This window comes from Anopheles bellator, chromosome 1, assembly GCF_943735745.2.
Source record: "Anopheles bellator chromosome 1, idAnoBellAS_SP24_06.2, whole genome shotgun sequence".
NCBI classification, from domain to species: domain Eukaryota; kingdom Metazoa; phylum Arthropoda; class Insecta; order Diptera; family Culicidae; genus Anopheles; species Anopheles bellator.
This window is the reverse complement of record NC_071285.1, coordinates 20,503,547-20,528,366: the sequence shown is the minus strand read 5'-3', so window position 1 is coordinate 20,528,366 and position 24,820 is coordinate 20,503,547. Positions and strand designations below refer to the sequence as shown.

The 24,820-nt window shown below is 47.6% G+C and overlaps 5 protein-coding genes across 5 annotated transcripts; 3 read left to right on the top strand and 2 right to left on the bottom strand.

Moving 5' to 3' along the window:
- Nucleotides 1-6,701: 6,701 nt before the first annotated feature.
- On the bottom strand, nt 6,702-9,257 carry LOC131216303 (calpain-7-like). Its single transcript, XM_058210755.1, has 4 exons — nt 8,955-9,257; nt 8,252-8,880; nt 7,299-8,186; nt 6,702-7,238 (listed from the first exon to the last, which is right to left on the bottom strand). The coding sequence occupies exons 1-4, from the start codon at nt 9,238-9,240 to the stop codon at nt 6,864-6,866; spliced, it is 2,178 nt and encodes a 725-aa protein (XP_058066738.1). The 5' UTR covers nt 9,241-9,257; the 3' UTR covers nt 6,702-6,863.
- Nucleotides 9,258-9,804: 547 nt separating this feature from the next.
- On the top strand, nt 9,805-10,633 carry LOC131215191 (DNA replication complex GINS protein PSF1-like). Its single transcript, XM_058209578.1, has 3 exons — nt 9,805-9,876; nt 9,970-10,034; nt 10,099-10,633. Exons 1-3 carry the CDS (start codon nt 9,805-9,807, stop codon nt 10,544-10,546), a joined length of 585 nt encoding a protein of 194 aa, XP_058065561.1. The 3' UTR covers nt 10,547-10,633.
- On the bottom strand, nt 10,573-11,713 carry LOC131214990 (peroxisome biogenesis factor 2). The gene is made up of 3 exons (XM_058209350.1): nt 11,580-11,713; nt 11,432-11,509; nt 10,573-11,365 (listed from the first exon to the last, which is right to left on the bottom strand). The coding sequence occupies exons 1-3, from the start codon at nt 11,643-11,645 to the stop codon at nt 10,649-10,651; spliced, it is 861 nt and encodes a 286-aa protein (XP_058065333.1). The 5' UTR covers nt 11,646-11,713; the 3' UTR covers nt 10,573-10,648.
- A 316-nt stretch (nt 11,714-12,029) lies between these two features.
- On the top strand, nt 12,030-12,814 carry LOC131216112 (protein transport protein Sec61 subunit gamma). The gene is made up of 2 exons (XM_058210524.1): nt 12,030-12,191; nt 12,261-12,814. The coding sequence occupies exon 2, from the start codon at nt 12,271-12,273 to the stop codon at nt 12,475-12,477; it is 207 nt and encodes a 68-aa protein (XP_058066507.1). The 5' UTR covers nt 12,030-12,191; nt 12,261-12,270; the 3' UTR covers nt 12,478-12,814.
- Nucleotides 12,815-13,794: 980 nt separating this feature from the next.
- LOC131212720 (uncharacterized) lies at nt 13,795-17,672 on the top strand. Its single transcript, XM_058206702.1, has 2 exons — nt 13,795-13,891; nt 14,876-17,672. The coding sequence occupies exons 1-2, from the start codon at nt 13,872-13,874 to the stop codon at nt 16,035-16,037; spliced, it is 1,182 nt and encodes a 393-aa protein (XP_058062685.1). The 5' UTR covers nt 13,795-13,871; the 3' UTR covers nt 16,038-17,672.
- The last annotated feature ends 7,148 nt before the right edge of the window (nt 17,673-24,820 follow it).

The following is a 24,820-nucleotide window of genomic DNA, read 5'->3' as shown; positions in this document are numbered from 1 at the left end:
AGCAACGACCGGCGAGAAAATGTCAACCAGCGCGCATCCCAATACAATGCAGTTTCGAAAAACATGTTTTTCTCCCACTCGGCGTTACTTTTTTTCATTCATATAAAAATTTTAAAAAGCCGAAGTCTGCTGCTCGCGCAGCAAAAAACAAGAACCCGATATTGACCGATGAAAATAATTTGGTAACTATCAGATTTTTTTAATTATCAAAATTGCCACATTCCAGACTTCCGGCCAGCATCCGGAATGTCGTGAGGCTGGCTGGCTCTGAGGCTGCCTTTCCGATCGACGGTATTGCCGCGACTCGCACGCAAAATGGATATTGGATTCGCGCTATTGAATATTACGTTACTCAATAGATGTTCGATTTTGTTTATTTCCACCAGCGCTTGGTTAGTGTGTGCCTAGGCTTTTTCCAGATTCCAGAACTCTGGTGCCCCCGTTTTGGGGCAACCCGCAACTCTGGCTCATTCTGGTTTATGAAAATCATTCGAACAAAGTTGCAATAACTGGACGTCTGCATACACGAGAGAAGCTGAAAGGCCGAGTGAATCAATAGGAACGAAAGAAAAAAATTGAAAAACAGGCAGAAAACAAAGAAAAGGGAGAAAAACGGAAAGGGATCCTCAAACGACACACACATTGGACCAAAACCAGGAATCGGAAACGGATATCGAAAACCGAACCAAAAAGAAGCAACAAATAATAACCACAACGACACTCAATGCGACGGCTTTTCCCGTATGCCCGAAACACGAGCCCCACAAGGCCCTTCTGCGCCCTTCCAGAGACGCGTGATTTTTCTGATTTTTCCCATTTGCCCCAAAACGCGCCACCCCATAGCCTGCAATTATGCTTCCCGTCCGTCGATCGAACTGGAACCCCGTAGTTCGCCGGTAGAGATTAAAAATCCGAAACACATTGCGGAAAAATGTCTCTGCCGGTTTCAAACAATTAACTCTACGTTCTGCCGCTGCCGCCGGGGACATTGTTTCGGTTCGAGCCTCATTGGATTTGTTGTTGTGTCGCCCCTCGAGTACGGAACGGTGGCAATGAGTGCCGGTGTAATGGCGTAATCGATATACGACGATGCGGCTGCGGAAGGCTTTTCACATTCCGTTCCAACATTACATAGGCTGCGCTGCAGGACGCTTATTTATTCATTACGAACAGCAATGAGCCTTTCTCGGGAGGGAATTATGGAACATTCATAAAACACTTTAACGGGGAACCGAGGAACACTTTAGTCTTTGGGCTAAAAGTTAAAGTGCGCTACTGAATTGGAGAGAAGTTTGCGGATTTCATAACAAAATCAATAAAAACAATTACAAAAAAGCATAAAGAACAACAGCAACATCATTGTTCATCATCATCATCATCATCAATAGGACTAATATGTCTCTATGTCTAATAAAAAATATGTCTCCCTTATTTTATAGTACCTCATTTTGTGTTACCGCGAAAACATGAAACAGATGTGAAGTTATGAAAATTAGATGGTCACGAGCGCAATAAAGTTCCCTTGATTCTCCGAACCAGGGCGCAAACATCCATGATCACCAACCCTTTCTCACACATCCTAAGTGCCTCTTAATCTCGCCGGAGGAGGAGTTAGCTCAATTTTTGTAAAACAAATGCTCAGCAGATGGACCCCAGGACGCCCCAGGACACGGCATCCCTTCCAGCTCAGCCAAAGCCCAAAACGACAAATATGTCCCATCCATTCGATTCGGTCGGATCTCGCTGCGCCGATCCCTCTCTGCCGGAGGCAACTGCAGATTGTACAATTATTTACAACAATTTATCGAGCAACCCTCCAGGTCTGACCAGAAACAACAGCACTCCTTGGGCTCGCCTCGGGCTCGGACCCGGTCGGAATGGTCGGAAACGGAAACATCGTCGAACATCGGACACCAGACACCGGCAGCTTTCGCTATCCGGACAAGAAAACAGCACCTCGCCAACCGGTCCATCTTGAGTGGTGTTCCTCAAACAGGAAAAATCCGCGTGAAGTGTACCACTTTTTCGAGCAAAAACGCTGCGACTTTGATGGGTTAAAAGCAAAGCCAAAAATCATATGTGTTTTTGTGCCTCCGCCTCCACAAAGTGCCCAATAAAATGGCAAGCAAAGTCCGGGTGCGATAAAAACAATACTAAAACAGCACTACAGACACACACACAAAGAGATCGTGCATCGGTAAACAAGGATCGCTGACGATCCGTGAGCCGTGAGCGTGACGGAGCCTGGAGCCAAAACGAACGTGTAATAAATCATTGTTTGAGAGTGAAGTAGCCGGCCAGCTCGCCAGCCGCACCCGTGGACGGCGGACGTAGTTGTGATTGTGAGTCCAGCTAGTTTTTCTGCCCCTGCCCTGCGGTGTCAGCGAAAATTCTACCAACCCGGCCCCCAGAATTTGGCATGCATTTCCGGCATCCGGCAGCAGCAGCAAAGGTCCGGCTTCCGGTGCCGGTGTGGACGGTGCGAAAAACGGCTAAATTTTGCAAAACGTGTGGATGCGCCACAACGCCACAACATATGCGTCACTCGATGATGGACGATGATTCTTGTGGTGTTTTGCTATGGGTCCATCAGGCGATTTGGGGCCGATTTTTACTATTGCACATCGGACACCGAACAGTCGGTGGCCGCGGAGGACACTAGGATGGGACGCTGACGTCTGCCGACGGAAATCGGTATTTATCGCAAATCGCACGTCCACTCGCCTGGCCATCGGTGACGGTGATAAATTTTCATCATCATCATGCTGAACAAGGTGCACCGAAAAAATATGTACCTATTCAGAAAGAATGTAAGAAACTGTTGCTGAATGAAAGACAGAAAAATAAAATAGCTGATCGTCCACATTTAGTAAGAACCTAGCAACGAAAGCGTTTAACAAACAATTTTTTTGTTGAAAACTAACTTTAAGTAAACCCAAAATAGTAGCATATTTTAATAATGAACAGAAAAAACGCACTGACGTCCCATCCCAAAGACGTCGGTTCTGAGCCTTTACAAAGCAACAGTTTGAATTCAACTCGCTGAGCTTAACATTACACATTCTACTACCAATAAAGTTTTAACACAAACATGAAAGAATTGAGGATACTAATTAGCTTAGGTAGATCTATGGGTTTTAAGAAAACAAATAACACTCAAACAATCACTGAAATGTTATTGGTAATATTAAATCAAATAACGAAATTAGTGAAACCTGTTATCTTCAATTTTTTTTTTTCTTTCAAACTCTTTATTTTATATTAAACAAGAACTCATTTAGACCTATCTGAAGGACAATAATTCATAAAAAATAAACCAGTACGGTTTTGCTTTTTATTAAAATTTTATCTAATTTTGACCATGCATGATGGGCTCAGTTATTTTAAAATAATTTTAAAATATATTAATGTTTTTTTACTAGACAGGGAACTAGGTATCGATTTTTCGACGAAAAAAAAGACGAACGTTTCGTATTAATGCAAAGTCGGGCCAATGAATGGTTTATTTTATTTCTGTTTGTTTTCTTCCTCACAACCAACCTACGAACTGCCGTCGGCAATAAATTGGTGCAATCGAACAATGGCCCAGGTGCATGTTAGAGGGCAGAGAAAAATCTCCCGCCCCAGAAAGGGATCCGTGAGCGGGCAACGGCTCGCTAATGTTGCGTCCCACCAGTCGTCTATAAGCATCCTCTTACGCCGTGCGCGAAACAAATTACCCACGTTGGCCGGTTCGGTGCCGGGGCAGGAAATGTTATAAAATTGCTTCGCCGGTCGTCTCTGAGCTTTCGTGGGAGATGTGCGATAGCCGCCAGTTGAATAGTGGCTTCAAACGTACGGAAGCGTCTTGGGCGCTTTCTGCCGGCAAGACGGACGATACGACGACAGCTACGAACGGACAACAACAGTGGACGACATGATGAGCGGGCCGAGCGGGCTACTAATGACCGTACTGGGAACCCTGTAGCAGTGCCGGGGAATTAAGATAGATTACAGCAAACGATGAGCAAATGGATCAACATTTGAAATGTTTCACTGCATTTAACATCCTGCCGCTGCCGCTGGTACCATAAAGAGCGCAACGGGCGATAAATTGGATTCAACGGGATATATCGTCCCAACTTTGCCCATTTCTTCGTTTACTGTGGCCAGTGCATGGATGCATTTTAGAGCCCGCGCGTGGCCCAAGTAACGACAGCCGTCGGTCGGCTCGCAAAGGTAAGGAAATTGTCCCGCAGGATGTCGTGAATTGAATAATCCCCTTACTTTCGCTTTTCAAGACGCAGTCGGGTAACAGTCGGGCATTTAGTTTCGTTACCGTAATCCATTTTTAATGCTGCCAGTCCCGGGCACTGAGTGAAGTAGATTTTCGGATGATCTGAAGCATATTAAATCAAGGGAAATAGAAATGATATTGTACTGATAACCCTGTCATAATGTTACCTGATTTTGTTGCTCTTCGTTCAAGGTGCGCATAAAAACGAACACCAACAAAACCAATAAAATATAATTACAAAATGAGACTAAGGACACAAAATGCTGCTACATTAACTTAAAAATATTTAACTATATTATTACATTTTATAATTATAGATTTCTGAAGAATGTATGGAGACCAGGCCAATTTTTAATACTGTGTGAGTTAGATACTTTTAGTTTGTTAGTTTAGTTATATTACACTACATTGCAGTGTGGCCGCGGAACGCACCTTTACGAACTTGAGCCCTTTTTACCGAAAGAAGCTTCCTTTTACATTGAGACAGTCCGAACATCGGTCATCAATCACCCCGATGTCATTAACAAGACCTGAAGCTGAAGGTAAAAATTCACATTCAGTACACGGCGTGTAAAGCGACCTCACAAAGTCATCGACCAGCGCAGCATGTGGGTCATAGAGGCAAATAGGAGTCATCCTGCGAAGCTTTTTCGCGAATTGCTGCACGCTTTTCGCACATTTCCCGGACGATGCCGCTGTCCGCGCGCTGTCAATCGTTGCCGGTTCCGGCGACCCAGAAGACGCATCTGCTTACAGGTCACTGCGCGCACTGCACGAAAAGTTGATTGTATTTCTGGGAAAACTCTGACACACTGTTCAAGACATCAAAGCCATCGACCGCGGTCGGCCGCCCGCGAGGCAGCGCTGGCAAGGGCGACCAATCAGCGGAAAACCCGGTGCCACCGAAACCGAAACTTCAATCATACCTTCGCTGACGACGACGATGCTTGATGGTGATGAAAACCTTTGAGCTCCGGTTTGGGGCTCGCACCTGAATCTCAGGTTTTCAATGGTCCCGTTCATCCATCCACTCCAGGGGGCTCAACTCTTCTGCCTCCGACGACAGCGTCCCATCATCAATCGTACACAGGCTCGCTCGCCGTGCCACAGGCCTGCCTCACATCGGCTTCCGTTACGGTGCAATCCATATCTCCATTATTGGTAGTACATTTGTGGCTTCGTGGCTCGAAAATAGTCCCATCAACATCATCCACTCTCCGATCGACCGAGAACGACAAGAGGAAGAACGAAAAGAACGGCTTCCAGAACGGGACCGGTGACGTGGTGGCAGATAATGTGGGTCAATCGCATTACCGATTCTGGATGCGCCGGATGCCGGATCCGTCCAGCGAAAAGCCAGCACCCGGAAGTGGGCCCAGCTGTTTCGTCGCAATCAATATTTTCGCCATCGCCATCGCCACATCACGCACCGCGGCCTAATGCGATTCCCGAGCGCGGCTTCCACTGATTGCGACGTAATGAGATTACGAGCTTTCGAGGTGCTTCCCGGCGAAATGTGCTCTCAACACAGCCACACACCCACACAACAATCCGGCCCAGTGTTTCTCCGGGCGTCCAGCCACCACGTGGTTGATGGGCAGTAAATTAAACAGCCTCGTCAGCATGATGGACGCTACCGAGTAGGTCGGGACCGGCGAGGATCAGAACACGATAACGTTGTAAATTCGATTCACACTACGTTTCATTTCGGGAAGAATTGTAAATTAAATCATACCTCTCTCTGGCCACGTGATTGGCCAAACTTTGGTCAAATTTTACGGCCCATACCGTGCCAACGGCAGTGACAATTTTGGGTGTTGCGGTTGAGAAGTAAAACACAATTTGCGCAAATTGCGTCAACAGTTATTGAGTTCTTTTCTTCGCAAAAATCGCCAGCAGTACTGGGAACGTTTTAAATAACATATATTTTAGTTGTTCTATTCATCGATAAAATAAAACGACAAGGTCTCCAACGAGAGTTCAAACTTCACAAAATTCACAGTTCGTCATTTTTCCGCATCTTATTCATAAGATTTCCAACAAACAAATACACTTTTTAGTCCTGCATGTGGCAAACTTGTACAACCGATAACAGTTGATCGTCGCAACCGCTGGCAAGTAAAGACTTATCGTTTTATCGAAAAGTAGCTAGTTCTGGCACACGAAATAAGCTGCCAAAATAGAGAACATGATTTTAAAAGACAAATAATTTGTTAGCGGTACTGAGACAAAAAAACAACAAAAAAACAAAACTAACATAGCAATTGTTACAATTGCTATGCACTTTTGTGTAAAGGTGTGCAAGGTGCTAATGCAAAATTGATAAATTGTTATTGTAACTAAATTGAGAGTTCTAGAAAAATACTTGTTCAAGTGGTGGAAATTTATTATTAAATTTATTTAAACATTTTAAAAGCTCGCACAGTGAAAGGTAAATAAGTAACGTTCCGTTCATAAGCCGTCTACATACTTCCATTAAAATGAATAAATATACAACAAAATAGTATGAAACAATCCAGTACGTCCGACGTAATCACTTCAATATCTCGTTTTGTCGTCTCAGCGAACAGTCTGGCGGCGTCGATGCTTAGGTCACCTTTTCGATCACGACATTCGTTGTAGATTTTATCTTCAAAAAGAACGGTGACTCCTGTTCGGGAAGGAACGTGGACGGTCGCACCTGATACACACCGGCCGGAATTCCTTCTAGATCGAGCACACAGAACCCGGACCGATAGACGCCCGTCTTCTGCGATACGAACGGTGCTGTGACCGTCGAATCTTCCAACGAAACGACTGTCAAATCCAACCCTACTTGGTACACCTTTGGGCCGCGCAATTCGATCACCAGATCGCTGGCAGCGGCCGGTCCGATATGTAGCCGGTAGAGCGGATTGTTACGATAGGTTTGCGGATGGTTCAGGCACCCACCGGCTGTTTTGCCCTTCCACTCGCCGTTGAGCTGCAAATGGAGCGAACGAATAGAAAACTTGCTTTCTTTATTTCCTAATGAAACACTTACATTCTCGGCCACCGCATATCGTCGCTCCAGCTGTTTCAACTCGAACTTTGTCCGACTGTAGGCTCGCAGTGAGTAGTAGATGGTGGCCGTTTTCTCGTACTGCGACACGACCAACGTGTAGCGCCGCTCGGTGTTCGGGTCGAGCCGGATCTTACATAGATAGTGCGGACTGTTGATGCGCACCCCATCGATATAAGGCGGCGGTTCGGTTGGGTAATAGACCCGCTTACCACCGCTGGCGTAAACTAGCACCGTGATGTATTCGTGATTTTCGCGAAAATCCTCTATACTGGTGATGTGGCGCGTTAGCAGTATCCACACGGAGCCACGACCCGCTGGCACGGTAAGACTGAACTGAGGATTATCGCCCACGGTGTACGCATCTTTGGTCGGTCCCACGCCTGCACTCCACGACTGGTGGATGCAGTAGGTGTACTGGAACAGCGTCGGGTCCCAGTTGAGGTAGAACACATCGAAAAAGTTCATTATCGACCGAAAGTCGATCCAAAACACACCGTTATCGTACGTGGCCGCCAACTTTGGATCGTATCCGAGCGTTCGCTGCAGTTCCGACGTCCAGTGAACCGCATCCAACTCCGAATAGTTGCCCCGCCAGCGCAGGTGAGACCAAGGATTTTTCAGCTGTAACAGCTTCACACCGTTTACCTCGCGCATATCGAGCACGGCGTACGCGTGCGTCGACACGAGTCCGGTGCGTTCCGCTTCGGCATCCGTGAGCTCACCGGTGGCCACCGTTACCAGGCACCGTCCCATGCTCAAGCCTTCCTGCAGACGATCGAACACGGCATCGGCATTGAAGTCCGGTTCGGTCGATTTCACCAACGCTCGCTCCGGTATCCAGCCTGTCAGGGCGTGCAGATCGATGTTCTATTGGAAGTAAAAACAATGGATGAATAAAAGTAAGCCGATAAAAGATTTCCGCGCAATCTTACGCTATTCGAACCCGGAAAGTCGTAGCCTCCCATCAACTTCATGTACGCCTTCTCGAGCAGCGAAACCCAGAATTCGTTCTTGTTGCTCGAATACGAGCAAAGAAGCTGATTGTGGCGCCCAAGCGGAAGATAATCGTCTATCACTACTTTCCGTGGAATGCCGTTCACGTGCATCCTGATCGAGTACTTTCCGCTCGGATTATATACCGGTTCGTCGCGACTGTTGCGCGGATAAATGATCGATGTCAGTATGCGGCGCTTGAAGCGCTTCTCAAACTGCGAGGCTACCGCAAGCGATGCCACGAAACTGCAGTCGGAGACGACCGTTTGGCGGATGCTGTAGAAATCTGCGTGATCACCAACGATCAGCTGCGGGCTTTCGGTCAACTCGCTTACTCGAATCCACTGCACAAAATCACGCTTCTGCTTTGGTGCCAGCTCAAGATTGCCATCCTTATCGGTGAATGGAAGTGGAAAGTGAAACTTCTCCAACAGATCGATGTCCATGAACGGTACGTACACCTTTGCGTTAATGTGTGACGTGTGTTCGAGCACCCGCTTCTCCTCGCTACTGTAAGCATGCCGACTGCCGCTGATTTCTAGAACGGGCCCAGTACGAGACGGGCTTGCTGGAGGAGTAGAGAGAGCAGCGATTAAAAGCGAACACTCTTGTATATTGAGCTTGTATATATATTCCACTTACCTAACCCGGCACTACTCTGCACCGGTTTCAGGGCCACCGGTATTGTGGGTTGTTGCGCTAGTGGGAGGGAATGCTTCGGCGAGTAAGTGATTCCCTTCAGCTCTTCCGCACGTTCGAGTGCATGTTTTGCAAATTTGTTAAGTTTCTCGCGCTTTTCGCGGTCCTCCAGCTGGAGAATTCTTTCCACCGCTTGACCATACAAGTCGATTGCTTCCCCCTTACGACCGGCCTCATCTGCGTCCAATGCACTTGAAAGAATTGAACGAATGTCGGCTTCGGCAGTCATCGACGGGCGTTTAGATGGATCAGTGGCGAAGGAATGGCTAAAATCGGTACACCTAAAGCACTCAAGCACGACGGAAGATGAATCACAGCTAGCAGTTACTTTATCATTGGAGCTTATTTACAAGAAGGATTAAAAGGATTTAAAACAATGCAACCGCTGCAGACAAATTCAGAACAGTGTTGACTCATCCCTCATCCGTTACTTTTGTTTTTGTTTACAAGTGTCATATGATATACGTCACCTACGTAACGTAACGTAACCTACGTAACAAAATTTTGTACTAAACAGAATCGAACCTTCTTGTTTTCTATGCCAAATGAAAAATTGATTTCTTTTGTTATAATTCAATGAAGCTTATTACTACTGATTCATAGTCACATTCGATCACCTTTTATTCGTTCTTTTATAATTTGAATTCGTCAGACTTTTAAATCGTGTTCTAAACTTACCGCTCGAGGTGTGTTCTAAATCCAAAAGTGAAGTTTCTTCTCGAAACCCTCGAGTTTTGGCGCAAATTTTTCTTTCTTCAAAAACATTTGATCATTTGTTGTTTACTTTCCCAATATGACGACCGACAAAGGCTTTGAATTAATAAGAGAGTTTGAACGTTCAACAGATCCAATACCACAATTTAATGTAAGTTCAACGCGAAAGACCGCATTTATCATTTGTTGGTTGTATCTACCGGATTAAGTAAGTAAGTTTGTATCTATTATACAATCTTTGCAGGATGATGGTGTCCGTTCGGTGTTGGAAGATATTTCGAAGATCTACCAGGAAAACTACGCACATGCGTAAGTTGGACCCAATGCCACGAAATTAAGTTTGCTGAAGGCTTCTTTGTTGCTTTTTTCACAGAACAACCTTCACCGAAACTCGTGACCGCAAGTTTTTACCCCTCGTAATGTACCGTCATAAGTTGATCCAGCGGCAGAAACGCTGCGTACTCGCGTATCTAGCCAATCGGCTGTTCCGTCTGAAAGCACTCCGATGGCACGTTGGTGCTACACTACCGCCCGAAATCAAATCCTGCATCAACGAACCAGAATCGATGTGGTTTAACAAGTACTCTAAAATCCTTGCCGAGTACATGGCGTCCATTCACGAAGGATACGGGCTGAATCTTACGAATGATATTAAACCGCCAAAGTCGCTCTACATCGAGGTACGCTGTTTGACGGATTACGGGAAATTCGAGCTCGATAACGGCGAGATTGTGTTGCTTAAAAAGAACAGCCAACACTACCTACCGAAGCTACAATGTGAGCAACTTATTAGACAAGGAATACTGCAGCACATTACTTAAAAGTGATAAAAGCGTTCGTTTGAAGTGTCAATGAATTGTTTATTTACCTGTAACCCTTAGCTCGCCACTAATAAAACCATTTCTGTAACGAACAATCAATGTTTAAACCACCACCACCTTCTTAAAACTATCGCTTTGGTAATCGCAAACATTGCACTGGTACCCGGCGTCGGCCAGCTGGTTGCCTTTTAGACAGTAATAGCAAAACACGTGGCTGCAACCCATATAGTGCGGTAAAATTACTCTCTCGTTGCAATACGCACACCTAGTCTCGGTGCTAAGCTCGACCTTCTCCACCGGTTGCACAGCGGTCTCCAGGCGGAAAGCATTTCTCAACTTCCGCTTCAGGGAATGGTAGTTTATGAATGGAATGGTAAACCCCAGCAGCTCCATGAACCCGGCCCAAACGAGCTCACGGGTCATGTACGAATAGCCGATGTTTCTACGCTTGGCACCATCCAACGATCGGTGACTGATGCGCAACACACAGTCCACTAACGATGGCCGACTGCCCGATCTGAGGAACTTGAAGAAGTTGACCAAATTAAACACTACCAACGCGTTTTCAACGATCGCAACAACACGCTGTAGCAACGACCAACTCGTTAGCCGGAACTGGCAACATTCTTTCGCATAAGGCAACAAGGTGGTGAGGACGTAATGAAACACCAGCTTCCGCTGAGGCAGCTGATCCCGTTCGTACGTTATCGACAGCATCTGCTGGCCGAAGGTGGCGAACGATTTGCGGATGGAGAAATTCCATAGCGTGGAGTTTAGAATCAAATTTATCTCCGGCTGCACATACGTAAGCAGTCCAGGCTAGAAACGGTGAGAAGATAACATGAATTTCAATTAATGCGTCACTATGTGCCATTCTTTTCTTACCGGTAAACATTGCAGAATATTCTGAATCTGATGTCGCAGGATGTTGCCAATTTCGTTGTCCAATTGTATCGAGTCCAGCTACAATAACATAAAAAGTGATACACTTAAAGTGATACTAAAAGTGATACACAAACTCTCCTTCACTAACCTGATTCACTCGTGGAACAAAATTGGTTTTCATTTTCACTGCATTTTGCCGCTGTGTAGAATCCATTTCTACTTTCGTCGTTCTTGTATTATAGATACTTTGAGCTGAAACATTTCTATTTTGTTTTGGTTTTATGTTCGGTGTTGCATTTTGACAATAAACAGTGAAGTGTTCAGCAAACCAAACGTTTGATCCGTATCAGAGCGCTGAATATTGGAGTAAATCCAAAAGAAAACAAATTCCTATGAAATTTTACGGTCGTTAATAATTTTACATCTCAAATAAGCCTCTTTATGTGTTCTTATTAAATTCTGAAAGCAACACTTAATACATTTATTTTCCAATTCAGCACGACAGGTAACGCACCACCAGCGTTACGGCGTTACAGAATGAAGCTGCTGTCAACGAATGACGGTCAGCGTCACTCGCGACAACACCACTTTGCGTGACGTTGTCGCTATTTTCCTCCCGACCCAACGACGTGGAATCCAAAACGGACAAATCTAAAATCTTTGGCCGAGAACGGTGTGTTGTGTTCATTGCTGTTTCTAATATTGATCGCGTCGGACCATCGGAGTGTAATTTAGCAACAAACCCCAATCCTCCTTGAAGGTAAGCGACGGGAGTGTGACCACCAAGGAATAACCAGTGTAAATCAATGTGAACTGTTATTTTGCGCAGCTCGGAAACAATGGATCAATTCACCAAGTTCTACGAACCCGGACGCTCGTTCGCCAAGGATTCCATTCGGCTCATCAAACGGTGTACCAAGCCGGACCGTCGCGAGTTCCAGAAGATTGCCATTGCCACCGCAATCGGGTTCTGCATCATGGGATTTATCGGTTTCTTCGTCAAACTGATACACATCCCGATCAACAACATCATCGTCGGATCATAAAGCTGCTATGCAGGATGCCGACCCACTTTGCAGTTCATCAACCATCGTCCCGGTTTTCCTGTCTCCATCTCTGACGACCGGATACGGTCTTCGTACGTTCCCATCGTCCAACCTTCTCATCTGAACCATAAATGTTTCCCCGGCACGAAGGCGAAGAAGCAGTGGCCTGGAGGCAAGATTGCTCCCGATGCCGTCTATCATTTTGTGTTGGCATTAGTGTGTATTTCCGGTCTTGAGCGTTGTTAGAAATAATTCACTGTGTGTGGCCCGATGTGTGAAATAGCGAGCGCCACGTATTTTTGTGAAATCAAATAAATAATTTATTGTTTCACTCTAACATGGTTCCAAAATGTTCTTTTGTGAAACAATGTTCATCATATCGATACATTATACGGCATAAATACGACAAATTAGCAAGAAGAGTCAGTAAGATTTTCTGTCCAAAAATTCAATTCAATCGTTTTCTTTCGTTCATTCGTTCGGTCGGAGATTGAGAGATAAGGATAATGAGGAGGTGACAAAAAGAAGATGAATTTGGTAACAGTTCACGGCTTGAACAATATGAAAAACTTTAATATTAAGAGATATGGAAAAGTTGTAAAAGTAAATAGTCCTTCGACTCATTCAACGTTCAATCAGTTTTACGATTACAACCCGTTTAGGTTCATTTTACATCTAGGCTATAGAATCTTAGCTCTCGTCCCTTCTTGCCGTTCCTGCTCCTTTTTGAGTCTGTACACTCGCATTCGATAGACCTCTAATTCCGTCCGTGATCGATTCAATTGACATGAGTTTATGTTGACCTCCGGCGGGAAAAACGTCGTTGCTAGAATTCCTTAGTAATTTTGTGATCGGCACGAATCAGCATGCGGAAATACATTGGAACCAGCATAACGAACGTTAGGGTCGAAAAGAAAATTGCAACGCGAATGAAAGTAATTACTATCCAACCCCGAATTCGAATGGGCAGCATTTGCCGTTGGAAACGAAGATCATTGTTAGAATCTAATTGTTTGCACCATGTTGCACCAAAATATTAGGACGAGAAATACGCCCGCCCCCGGCGATCACCATAAACCCAACCGTAACCTCAGACACTATATAGTAGTTTGCGGTCGTTAGATAAGAAACATATACCGGGAATTTTCGAAACGCATCCGATAGAGAACTATTGTGGCCTCACCGTTCGCCACACTCTAATCGGGGCTCCAATGTGTGTGTTAAACCATTGTACATGACACAGACTAACGCACACCACTTCCGTTCAGTTCGACATTCGAATCTATAACCAGCGAACCAGCCTCAGTACAGTGTTTCGTGAACCATTCGTGAGTGAAGAAGCGCTCGTGATCAGCGGATCTTTCCCAGTGCGATAATTCCATAAGGACGAAAAAATGCAGCTTCAACGCAAATGGTAAGCTTTCCTCGTAGCTCCAGGTCTCAGCCATCTTTCGCCAGCGAACTCTGGCGTTCGAGGGCAGCAGGTTGAACAAAATCGCCATTAAAGCTGTGATTTCTTACCTCATCGATAACTTCGCGTTATCCTCTCGGGGACACCCCATATAGAGCGTGTCAGAGTGTGTGTAGGCGAGACATTCGCCGCCGACATTGACTTCACCGCCGTCGTCGTCGGCCGGCGTTTCCGCGGCTGCGCCTTGGCGGACACGCCACTCCACAGCCGCTATACGCCGCTTGGGGCCGATTAATTGTTTCCACCTGCCGACGCCGAGCGTCTACCCGATAGTTTTTGCAGACGTGTCCTAGACAGAATTCGCATCCGCCGACGGTATCCCGAGCTCGCCGGATCCTATGTCTGGCGCAATATGTGTATGAGTGTGCACGTCGGAAATGCAACACGATTCGGCGTGGCGCCTCCATTGCTGGGCTCGGGTGCTCGCTGCGAGGAATTGTTTTGCCTGACGCGCACATGGCCGGAGACGAATGCTGGGCCAGGGAGGCGAATGCTTTCCAGCAAATTTTTAATCGATCGACAAATGGGAAACCTTTTTTTCTTTTTTTTCCCAATAACTACCAGAATTGCATTAACGGGAAATTATCGTTGGGAAAACTATTGATCTTTTGCCACCGGAAATTCTTCCGAACGACTCGGTGACTCAGCCCATAGCTTCCCCGCCTGTTACCACATCCTCTAGCTTGTCCGCTAACTGGGGTTACGTTTGATGCTAAACAGACCACCCCACACGCTACTGTTTGCTGGTTCTGCTGCTTCATCCGCCCCACCCCGTTTGTTTACTCCGTTCGAATCACAAATATGTCCCGGTGTCTGACCGATCTGTATCCGAGTGCCGCCGCGTTCTTCTCGTTCGAGCGGATGCAACAGGGGGCACGGTTCGGCCCGTTTCGTCACTCATGTCCGACGATTGATTTCTGCTTTCAGTAACTACACGTGGCTTTTGCTGTGCGTCGTGCTTCCGGCCCTCTCGCAGGCGACCATCGCCTACGAGTGCACGATGCAAAAGCTACACGAAGAAACTTACTGCGTGTTTCGGAACGTGGTCTACGATGGGAGCGCCGCGGCCGAGTTCAAGTCGGGGGCTGCCAAAAAAGTACAGCAGGTCGCCTTCGAGGACAGCAGCTTGGTGCACGTGCCGAAAGAGCTGCTGAGTGCGTTCCCGGACCTGCGGGCCCTGTACGTGGCCGGCACCAACCTCACCTCCGTGGTCATCCCGAGCAAACTGGAGCGACTGTACGCGTCCAATAACTACATCACCAAAGTGATTGTCCACCAGACGGCCACCAATACGCCGATGACCGAGCTGATGCTCGATTCGAACCGGCTGCGGGACATTTCGAACCTGACGCGACTCACGAACCTGGAAATACTGAACCTCAGCGGCAACGAGGAGCTTGCCAAAGATTCCACCATCGATCTGGGCGATTTCGGGCCCCTAACCAACCTGCGCCATCTGTTGCTGTCCGATGTCGGGGCGTTTTACGTGGAAAACGAACGCGACGTCAGCCTGCCGGAACTAGAGTTGCTGGACCTGTCCAACAACAATCTGGTGACGACCAACCTGGTGGTGAAAGTGTTCGCCCCACTGCGAAAGCTGAAGATCCTGCGCCTGGCCCACGACAAGCTGACGGATCTGGATGCGATGGGTTTGACGAAAAACAACGACCTGGCGGAAATCTACCTCGAGGGTAACGATTTCCCGTGCGACTTCCAGGCTCGGTTGCTGGAGCACTTTCAGAAGGCCCAAGTCGAGACACCCGTCGTCCACAAGCAGAGTCGCTGCATGCTGGAGTACGAGAAGCAGAACGACATGTGTTGCCGATCCGACGCACTGACGAAAGCGGACAAGTCCAAGTTCACGACAAGGCCAAACGCGACATCGGGTTCCGGGGCTGTACCGACGAACACCAGAGGCAGTTTCGGAGGCAGCACCGGGACGGTGGACCAGGACCTGCCAACAACAACAACCACGCGCGTCCCGATGACGCCAAAAGTGGGCAGTGGCGCCGTCGCGACCATCACGTTGGGCAACAGTTTGTTGAGCCTGTTGGGCTTAGTGGTGGCCGCGAAATTAATCCGTTTCTAAGCACCGCTCGCCGGTCAGCTGAGCTTTGTGTCGAGGAACGTCGAAGAACCGTTCGGGCGGGTACGTTTTGTAGCATCCAGCGGCCAGCGAAGCAAAGTTCGAACTTCGAATACTTGGAGGTGTTTGTCATTATGGTGCTTAAGCTCGTGCGGCGGGGACGGTTCTGCGTTCGGAGTAATCCAATTAAGCAGGACCACCTGCCCACGGCATATTTGGGCTCCTTCGGAGCTCACACGTGATCCGCGAATTGGCGCCGATCTCACCGCAATCTTTGTTCCGTTTTCGCATTTGCCACAACGAACTGTAGGAGTTACTGTAGGGGAAGGATGAGGCAGGGAATGAGCAATAGGCAATAGCAACCGCCGAATCGATTAGATACTTCGCGCGGTGGTGTACGACAACTTGCAGCGAGCTTGGCTTTTTCTAATTCATAATAACGCTAAACTATCGAGGCCATATGTGCTAATTTTGTAGCTGCAGGTGATGTGTACGGTGGGCGCCTCTGAGCCAGCAGAAGGCTAACAAGAAAAAGGTACGCCATGCGGTATTACATTTGTCGCCTCATTCATTTTTCGCATTCAATGTGCATGTCGGATCAAATTTACTATACAATCATTTATTTAAAAAAAATACTATGATAACATCAAAACCTGTGCTTTGCCATTTCGTTACGAACGCGTTTTTTTTGATAAACGTTGCGCATTCAGACTGAAATCTTTGAAGATTCTTCCCGTTCTATTTTTAATGGCATACATAAGATAACCCAAGATTTTAATAGAATAATTCCATTCTGCCGATAGACTACGATAAATAACCGGATTTAAACAGAAATATCACTGCCCCGCAGTGTCTACCAATTGATAGAGCAATGTTTTGCATTAAGCCGAAAAAGAGAGAGAGAACTTGAAAGTGAAAGGCGCAAAAAGTCTTATCAATTACCAACCAACCAGCCATGATAACACGCCGTAGAACGCAACCGAACCGTTTGTCCAGTTTGATTGAATGGAATCGCCCCACCCAAAGCATGGGCACTAACTGAGAATAATCACAACGATTTTTACAATAAAATGTTTTTTGTAGCCGTATTTTGTAAGACTGGAAGCAGGGGGGCGAGCAAGCCTGGAAGCGATATTTGCATGCATGCGAAGTGATAGGAAGGCAAGTGCTCTTAGTGGAGGGATAAACTCTATGCGGATCACGAAGGGACAGAAGAATCCCTCCCTATCAACAAAGTGGAACACTCAGAACTGACATGAACTGCTGATCGCAGAAGAACTCCATCGCACGAATTACGATATCTTGTAGCTTGAAGCACTCTGCCTATTAGGATGCCCTCGTCCGTGATTGCCAACATACCTACATAGCCCCCCGGGTGGAAGCGAGCACACGCCCAGTTAATACACGTACCCCGTAGTCAGCATGGTCAAATCAAAACATATTCGATACTAACGATTTAGCGTCCAATCTTCGAACTTACTCATGAGCAGCTCAGAACAGAACAGTATGTCTAGATCTCTCTGTGGCTTTGTAGTGTTACACGCTTACGATTCCTACATGTTGCGCGCGACCCATCGTTTGCTGGAACTGGAGACTGGAGCCGAATTTCCGTGGCGGGAGCACGGCGGAAGTGGCAGCATCAGCATTCGCACTGTAATTTCATGCTTGATCGTGATAGAAGTAAACGGTTTTAAAATCTACAACACCACCCCCGATGGAAATGGAGTCTTTGTCTTGAACCGCCCCGAAAATATGAGAAACTTTCGCGAGGGGAAGATGGAAGAATGTTCTGCTGTTGTCTAACTTGCACATTTTCAGTTCACAACAATTCCGTATCCTGTCGCGTCTATCAATTTAAAGGGGAAAAACCCACCGCTGGGTCACCTTTTGCGCTCGAGTGCGCCACCGGAGTCGGAGCCGTTAGAATTCAAAATTCAATTAGCCAATCAACCCGTTGGTTAGCCGCATGGACGTTGTCCCCCGTTATTCAGTGGAATTTATTATGCTGAACATGCTAGGCCCGGGTGATAGTTTCACCACATCATCGCCTGAATCTCGATTTCGTTTGCTCTCTCTCTCTCTCTTTCTCTCTCGCTCGGCGAAGAGACAAAGAAGAGTTTAATGTTTTCCTACGGTTAGCACTCATTTAATCGGACAAAAAGCCGTTGCGCTCGAGCTGCGTCCGCGGGTAACATCGATCATGTCCGACTTTAACAAGCCGCTTCTAGACTTCTGGTCGGAGAAAAGTGAGCGAGCAATCAACAAGGGGGGCGCTTACAGTGTTTAAACAAATGGTAGACAGACATGTGTTACATGGAACACACAATCGCGATTTCCAACTCTCCGACTTCGTACTTTCTTTGACCCAACTACCTTCAGTGTCTTTCCGGAGCACGCGCATTCCGAGGCAATGCGTGCGTATGTTTCGTGATTTCGGTTTTCACGGATCGATCGATTGAGTCCGGCGAAGTCTGACTTTGAGGAAGAGACAGAACGGTTGAGCGCACGCATTCCGACACTGCTGGAGAGCTAAGCCGCGCCTCGTGCCATCATTCACGCTCACCAGTGAGAATACACGTAGAAATAGAGCGTGGATCACGTCGCTGTGTTGTTTGTCACGTATTGATGATTCTACTGCGTTTTTGGGGGTGCTAAAAGCGTCAAAACCGTTCCAAAAGTAGCGACCTTCGCTTTCGTTTCTCGTATGTGCTCGTACTCGTGCAAAGGTTACAAATTTTCATTTTATTCATTAGCCCATGTTGGCTCTGTTTTGAAATTTAAAAACAAACTGTCACTTCCGTTTTAGTTACTTTTTCAACTTCACCCGATTAGCGAGTTTCGGCTTCTTGCTTCTAATCAATCGCCTTTCTTATCAACGCTTGAAATTGTAACCCATTTCACTGTGTTTTTCGATCAGACCATGGTTCGCTCGCTCCCCACACGCAAGCGCGAGAGATCGCCGCGTGGGGCGCATTCGGTGAGAGGGTTGCTCAGCGCACTGCGCTTAGCTCTCCAGAAAGAGTTAAGCCGTCTTCGCGTGCGCAGTGCGTTGCGCCGTTGCCTTTTCGTCACTGCGCGAGTGTTCCATGTGCTATAAACAACAACAGACAACAGCGCGGCGTACGCACGCGTGAAACACAATATTTGAACCAACGAACGCGGTGCCCCGTGAGAGTTTAGAATCGAGGATCGCGTCAATCCGCTTTCTAAACTGTAGTGTCGCCCGAAGATCGTGAGAAAAAAAACGAACACAACCGCCGTGTGGAAGAATCGGAGAAAAAACAGATTAATCGTCACCGTCCGCTAATCGTGAATACATCCGACTTCACTGTGTTTGAGTTTAGTGCGTTTGTTGATTGACCAACCATTTTCTCTGCACACACGATCAACCCGGTCGGATCGGACCGGGCGAATCATGGTTGCCGCTGACGGCAACGGCAAACAGAACCGGAATCGGAAACAAATCGAATCACGTCACGCTGCCACTTGACGGTGTCAGTCAAATTCGCAGTGTCGACGCGCGCCACGCCGTCATTCGCGCCGAAGATTCTGTTTTGAATGAAACATCGCCGCCAACCGTTTGGAGCCGGGGTACGTCCCACAAAACGGCTACGCGGTTTAGGGGGCCAAAAATAAAGCAAAACAGTCACCTTCCAACAACGCGTGTGAGGCAATCGTAAAATAAAACCCGAATCCAAACACCGATCTTCCGCCGCGTAGGGCGCCTCTTTCTCGAGACCTTTCCTGAGAGGTCCCAGAAGTGACGATCGGACGCGTGTGTTTTTTCTTTAAATGCTGGTGTCTCAAGTGTTTTGTTGCGTTCAGCATCCAGTGCGCTGCTCGCGATCGCGTGTGCGTAAATTGTCCTCACCGGGAATTTAGCCGCACTTTCTCACGCTGCGACGAAAATCGGAAGAAAGTGTCCCTCGTTTAGGAACGTGCCTTTTTTCACACACCAATTTTCGTTGCCAAGCCAGTGGAAGTTGCGAAATCGGGCGTGAGTGTTTGCAGTACATCGCAAAAATCGTAGAATTGACCATTGCTCACCAGCCTCAGTCAGGTGTGCAATTTCCTGTCGTCGCTAGTTCCTAGTGGTTAAGCAATTATTACCGCGCGCGAGTGAGTGTGGGGCTCCGAAAGTGCAGTGAGCGCTGAGCTCTGTTGCTGTGACAAGTGTCAATTGATCAATTAGCCTTTGGCGTAGGGTAAATACTGTTCCCCTACTTACGGCTTCGGGGTGCAGAGGGCGGAACAAAATGTCTTGTTCCGTACGCTGTTAACCGTTCCGTCGGACCATTCCAGGCAAAAGCACAACGCTCGCCGGCCACTGGAAGCAATAGAAACTACCGTGGGGTCTATCGGCAACAACATGGCGCAATTCAAAGACAACTCGTGGGTACGTATTCACACGACACTGTTTGTAGCAAAATAAGACCAAAAACACCAGACCATATGAGCTCACAATGGCACGTTCGAATCCGCGGTTCGTTTTGGTTTTATTTCCGCCAGCTGGCTTCCGTAAAAATTTTAACTCCAGCATGGTCTCTAGAAAAAGAGACTTAAATGATTATTTCCTTACAAAGATACTTTGACCAGCATTATCACCACAGCGTTACGAACTCGAGCTTCGAGTCAATTTCAACAAATCTCAAGGAGTCCCGTTCCCGTTTCGAATAGCATTCAACGTGTCGATTACGAAACCCTTAAACCACCGAGCGGTTTTTGTGGTCGCCGAGATCAGCTTCAGCTGTTCGCGGTGCACTCAAAACCCGATGGAAATGCTGCTCGAAATTTGCGTATTTCGTCACGTTTCGCGATTTCGCGAATCTGTCACTTCCGATGCACAAGCCAATATGTAGAGCCCCAGAAATAAACAAAAAACTACAACACGAACACTCTTACGAAACAGCCCAAACATTATCCAAAGCCCAAACTTTTGTTATGTAAAAATCGCCGCGCCGAACGGTTGCGTCGCAGAAGCTAACGCGCAACGCAGATCTCTGGGTCACGAAAGCGACACGGGCTATCATATTGCGGCGATCCTATCTTCCCATCGCATCTGGACCGGCCCCCAAATGACAGCATTGGAGCACCAGGAAGGTGCTAATCAACGGTTCGAACCCCGAGAGCTACACTCGAACGGGCAATCGCGATGATTTGCCGCCAAATCAACGGATCGATTGGGGGGATCGATGGGAAAACGGAATTAATGGGCCGGGCCGTGGAAATCTGGAAACTCAAAATCGCTGGGTGTGGGGAAAGCCAATTGACCGACGGTGTCGGATCGGTTTCAATCGGACCGACTGAAGAATTGGTGCAAAGGGAGAAAAGAAAGCTTCCACATTTCGTACACTACCCAACCCAGGTCCCAGGTGGACACTACTACCGCCACCGCTAAGATTAATGCTCTCGCGGCACCTGGGCTTTTTTTCGGTAGGTGTTTCAATTTTTCCGAGCCCATTTTTCCTTCCACTTTCGCCGCCTTGTTGTCGGCGGAACGCGTGGAAACGGAATGAAACGTGAAGATACGATAGGATACGTCCCAGAAGCGGACACTTCCGTTTCATGTTAGAGAGACAAATTGGAGTGGAGAGTGGAGTGAAGTGTAATGGGTCGGACAACGATACGGTAACGGAAAACATGGTGCCGTCCGGCCGAGTTCCAGTCCAATCCAACCGGCGGACCTCCGATTTGGGAGTGGCGACGACCCTATTTGTGTTACCAGCACACGTGGCCCCACCCAGATACGCTGTGGAAAGCTTTCTTTTCCACCGTTTCCCATCTCGGGTCTCGGGAGACAACTCTGCTCCAGATAGGTCCCACCAATAACTGGCCCCGGGGGGAGATTTATCAAGCGGCCGGCCTTCGAGGACTCCCAGACGAGTGGGCCGCTGCAGCTAGATCGCTGATCCGATCTTGCGCGCGGTACTGCCGTTTGATGTCGATGTCGCCCAAATCTCGCCCTAGATCGCTAGATCGCCTTTCCCGCCCTGACGTCTGAGATTTGGTTGATGGTTTTGATGGAACTAAGGCTAATTATCGCTCCACCCGTGTGTGTCTTGTTCCCTTTTCTTTCCATTTCAATCGAATCAACCACGAGAAAGAGAGTTTTGTTTGGGTAATTACCTCCAATTGTGTGTCCGGACGGGCGTGTATCAGTTCTGGCGGCGCCACGAAGTCTTCCTTCCATGAAGGGTTGAGCTACAGTACCATTGTTCAGTTGCGGGCTCGCCTATTTTCTCCTAACTAGTCCGTCAAAAATATATTACCTCCAACAACTTGGTCCAGTGTGGAGCGTGAAGTCTGGCAGCTGCCGGGGCGGCACTTCTCTCGCTCGCTCTGTACGGAGCGAGCAATCAAGGAGATCGGCAACTTTTCCTTTTTCCATTACTTTCGTTTGAGGGGTTAGGAAAGTTAAACGCGCGGAACATGTGTTTTATTGGCGGCGGCGCTGAGTACGATTGATTCGATGAGATTTGTATGTTGCCTGCGTAGTGGGCGGGAAATCGATTGGCCCGCTTTCTGGTGGTTTTGGTGTGCAAAAATCAGATACATCAAAGTTGGAGAAAATGGCAAGGTACGCCAAAATGCCAAATGTTTGGCTCTAGAACGGGGAACATTTTTACACAACGTCAGAAAAGGAATGTGAAATGAAGATAATAATAGAAAATCGAAAAATCGGAAAAATAGAATAGAAAATCAAAATGGATCACTTAAATGGTTCTATGGAGGTCGCTAGAATTAGTTTCCTGGATCTTGTATTAGAATTAGAATGGAATCATTCTAGTACCAATGTCTTTCGTTTCTATTATTTTTATGCTAGAACAGGTAGAACCGTATTAGCACTAACTTCACGTTTTGTATGTCCAGACAGCCACAATCGATATTTATGTTATGTGAACATACCAGCAACTATTCACAACCTCAAGACTCAAATTCAAATTGCTATTTCTGAAATAGGACCTGATACAATCGACAATGTACTCAAAACTAGGTCGACCGAAAGAGCTACTGCCAAGCCAATCGTGGTGAACATTTAACCAAAATTGTTTACACAAAAATGGCATGAATCAACCTTTCAAATAAATGTTCAAGCATCGAAAAATATTAAGCCATTTCTATTGCATAACCAAATGATAAACGGCACTTTAGATGGCGCACCCTGTATTTATTCTATACCCACTCAAATCCGGCAGGGTCCGGCTAAAAATCTCCCCCGACTTGCTCTAGAACGACGCACCCCAAACCCAACCCAAATGTGCTCCGATTTCGAAAGTAACGCCGTGGGGCGGCCGTGATGGCCCAAGCCAAAAAGAAAACAAATTAACGACACAAGCACACTCGACCTCCACCTAAACAAGGAAAGGAAGAGAAAGAAACCGCTTCAAGAAAGTCCGAAGAAGCGAAACGCATCCAACCGTCGTATCGCCCGGGAAGACATCATAACCGAGCGGCCCCGTTGGATCCGAATTGAAATGAGAAGGCCGACCACTAGCGCCCCGGTTCTGGTGGATTGCCGAAAGTTCCAGTTACTCCGTGCAAGTTAAGGGGAACCGCTACCGGTGGTACCGGTTGCCGGGGTTTCTGTTATTTCACGACCGCACGATCCCTGGACGCCGCCGGCAAGATCTTGGCTACCTTTCTGCGGTGCTCCATTTTAGTCTTCACCATTGTATTGCCGTTGCCTTTAACGTCATGTGGAGAAGAAGATGCGACTCCAGCTTAATTAAAGTCATTCCAGGGGCAATAATTGAAACGTCGCACAATGAGCGACAATCCAACAAACCTGTACTAAGTGAAGAGGAATCTTGCCGCTCTCAGGAGCCTCTGTGAACACCAAGGATAAGGTTCGGGATGCGCCAATCCGTATTAAAATCGTCCAACGGGAAAACCACGAAAAAATCCCCTCCGAAAGAAGCAAGTCACGTCCATCTTTCTTTCCGTAGTATTAATCTAGTCAACTAGCGGCCCAGCGATGCGTAGTAACACTAAGAGAACAAGAAACCCCTCCTCGGCGGGGTGGCCTACGGGGGCGATGACTGTAGCGGTCTATTTATTTCGCGCTGCCCCCACCAACAACGACGAAATCCCAAAAATGAATCGCAAAACACTGATGATTTCATCAGCAATCCCGACCCGACCGTAGCAATCGCTGGCAATCGTAGACACTGAGTCGGTTCCTGTAGGGCGCATAAGATAAGATATACTCGAGTTTAATTCTCCGCGGTACGCCCGCACCGATCCGATCCGGAACTCGCTGTGACCTACTAAAGGGGTGGCAGTGAAAGAGAGAGAACCCACCCGAATGGGGACGCCGTGCACAGGGGCCGTGCTGCTGGACCTTGGTGGACCTTCTCCTTCCGGGCCGGGCCGCCGGTCTCCGATAGTAGAAAGTGTGGCCGCGGCCATCGATGATTAAAAATCCATCCATCTCGCGGGAATCACCCCGGGGACGATGGTCAAACAAATCAAACGGCTCCTTTCTTACGGCTCCAATCGCGGCTCGAGCTGTCAACGGCCCAGCGGCGGCGACGGTGGCTGCAGGATTCCGTGAAAAGCCGCCGCAGGATGTTACGTTTCGACCCCCCCGGGCGCGAGTGTCGGAATGTCTCGAGTGGCCACCCATTTATCACCAGGGGCTACCACCACCACGGTGGACCGCGATTATCCGACATCCTGGAGCGGTCTTCACGTCCCCGGCGCGGGATTTGAACTTGAGATTTAGCCTTGAGCCGACGCAGACACTTTGATTGAGCCCGCCTTTTGGCGGGAGGAAATCGAAAAAC

Excerpts from the sequence above, each read along its gene's own strand:
- LOC131214990 (XM_058209350.1), bottom strand. The coding sequence starts at position 11,645 with ATGGATTCTACACAGCGGCAAAATGCAGTGAAAATGAAAACCAATTTT. Across the intron at positions 11,510-11,579 it reads TTGTTCCACGAGTGAATCAG|CTGGACTCGATACAATTGGA; the intron begins GTTAGTGAAGGA and ends ATGTTATTGTAG. Across the intron at positions 11,366-11,431 it reads ATATTCTGCAATGTTTACCG|CCTGGACTGCTTACGTATGT; the intron begins GTAAGAAAAGAA and ends CACCGTTTCTAG.
- LOC131212720 (XM_058206702.1), top strand. The coding sequence starts at position 13,872 with ATGCAGCTTCAACGCAAATG. Across the intron at positions 13,892-14,875 it reads ATGCAGCTTCAACGCAAATG|TAACTACACGTGGCTTTTGC; the intron begins GTAAGCTTTCCT and ends TTCTGCTTTCAG.
- LOC131216112 (XM_058210524.1), top strand. The coding sequence starts at position 12,271 with ATGGATCAATTCACCAAGTTCTACGAACCCGGACGCTCGTTCGCCAAG.
- LOC131216303 (XM_058210755.1), bottom strand. The coding sequence starts at position 9,240 with ATGACTGCCGAAGCCGACATTCGTTCAATTCTTTCAAGTGCATTGGAC. Across the intron at positions 8,187-8,251 it reads ACTTTCCGGGTTCGAATAGC|AACATCGATCTGCACGCCCT; the intron begins GTAAGATTGCGC and ends TACTTCCAATAG. Across the intron at positions 7,239-7,298 it reads GATATGCGGTGGCCGAGAAT|CTCAACGGCGAGTGGAAGGG; the intron begins GTAAGTGTTTCA and ends CTCCATTTGCAG.
- LOC131215191 (XM_058209578.1), top strand. The coding sequence starts at position 9,805 with ATGACGACCGACAAAGGCTTTGAATTAATAAGAGAGTTTGAACGTTCA. Across the intron at positions 9,877-9,969 it reads ATCCAATACCACAATTTAAT|GATGATGGTGTCCGTTCGGT; the intron begins GTAAGTTCAACG and ends CAATCTTTGCAG. Across the intron at positions 10,035-10,098 it reads CAGGAAAACTACGCACATGC|AACAACCTTCACCGAAACTC; the intron begins GTAAGTTGGACC and ends CTTTTTTCACAG.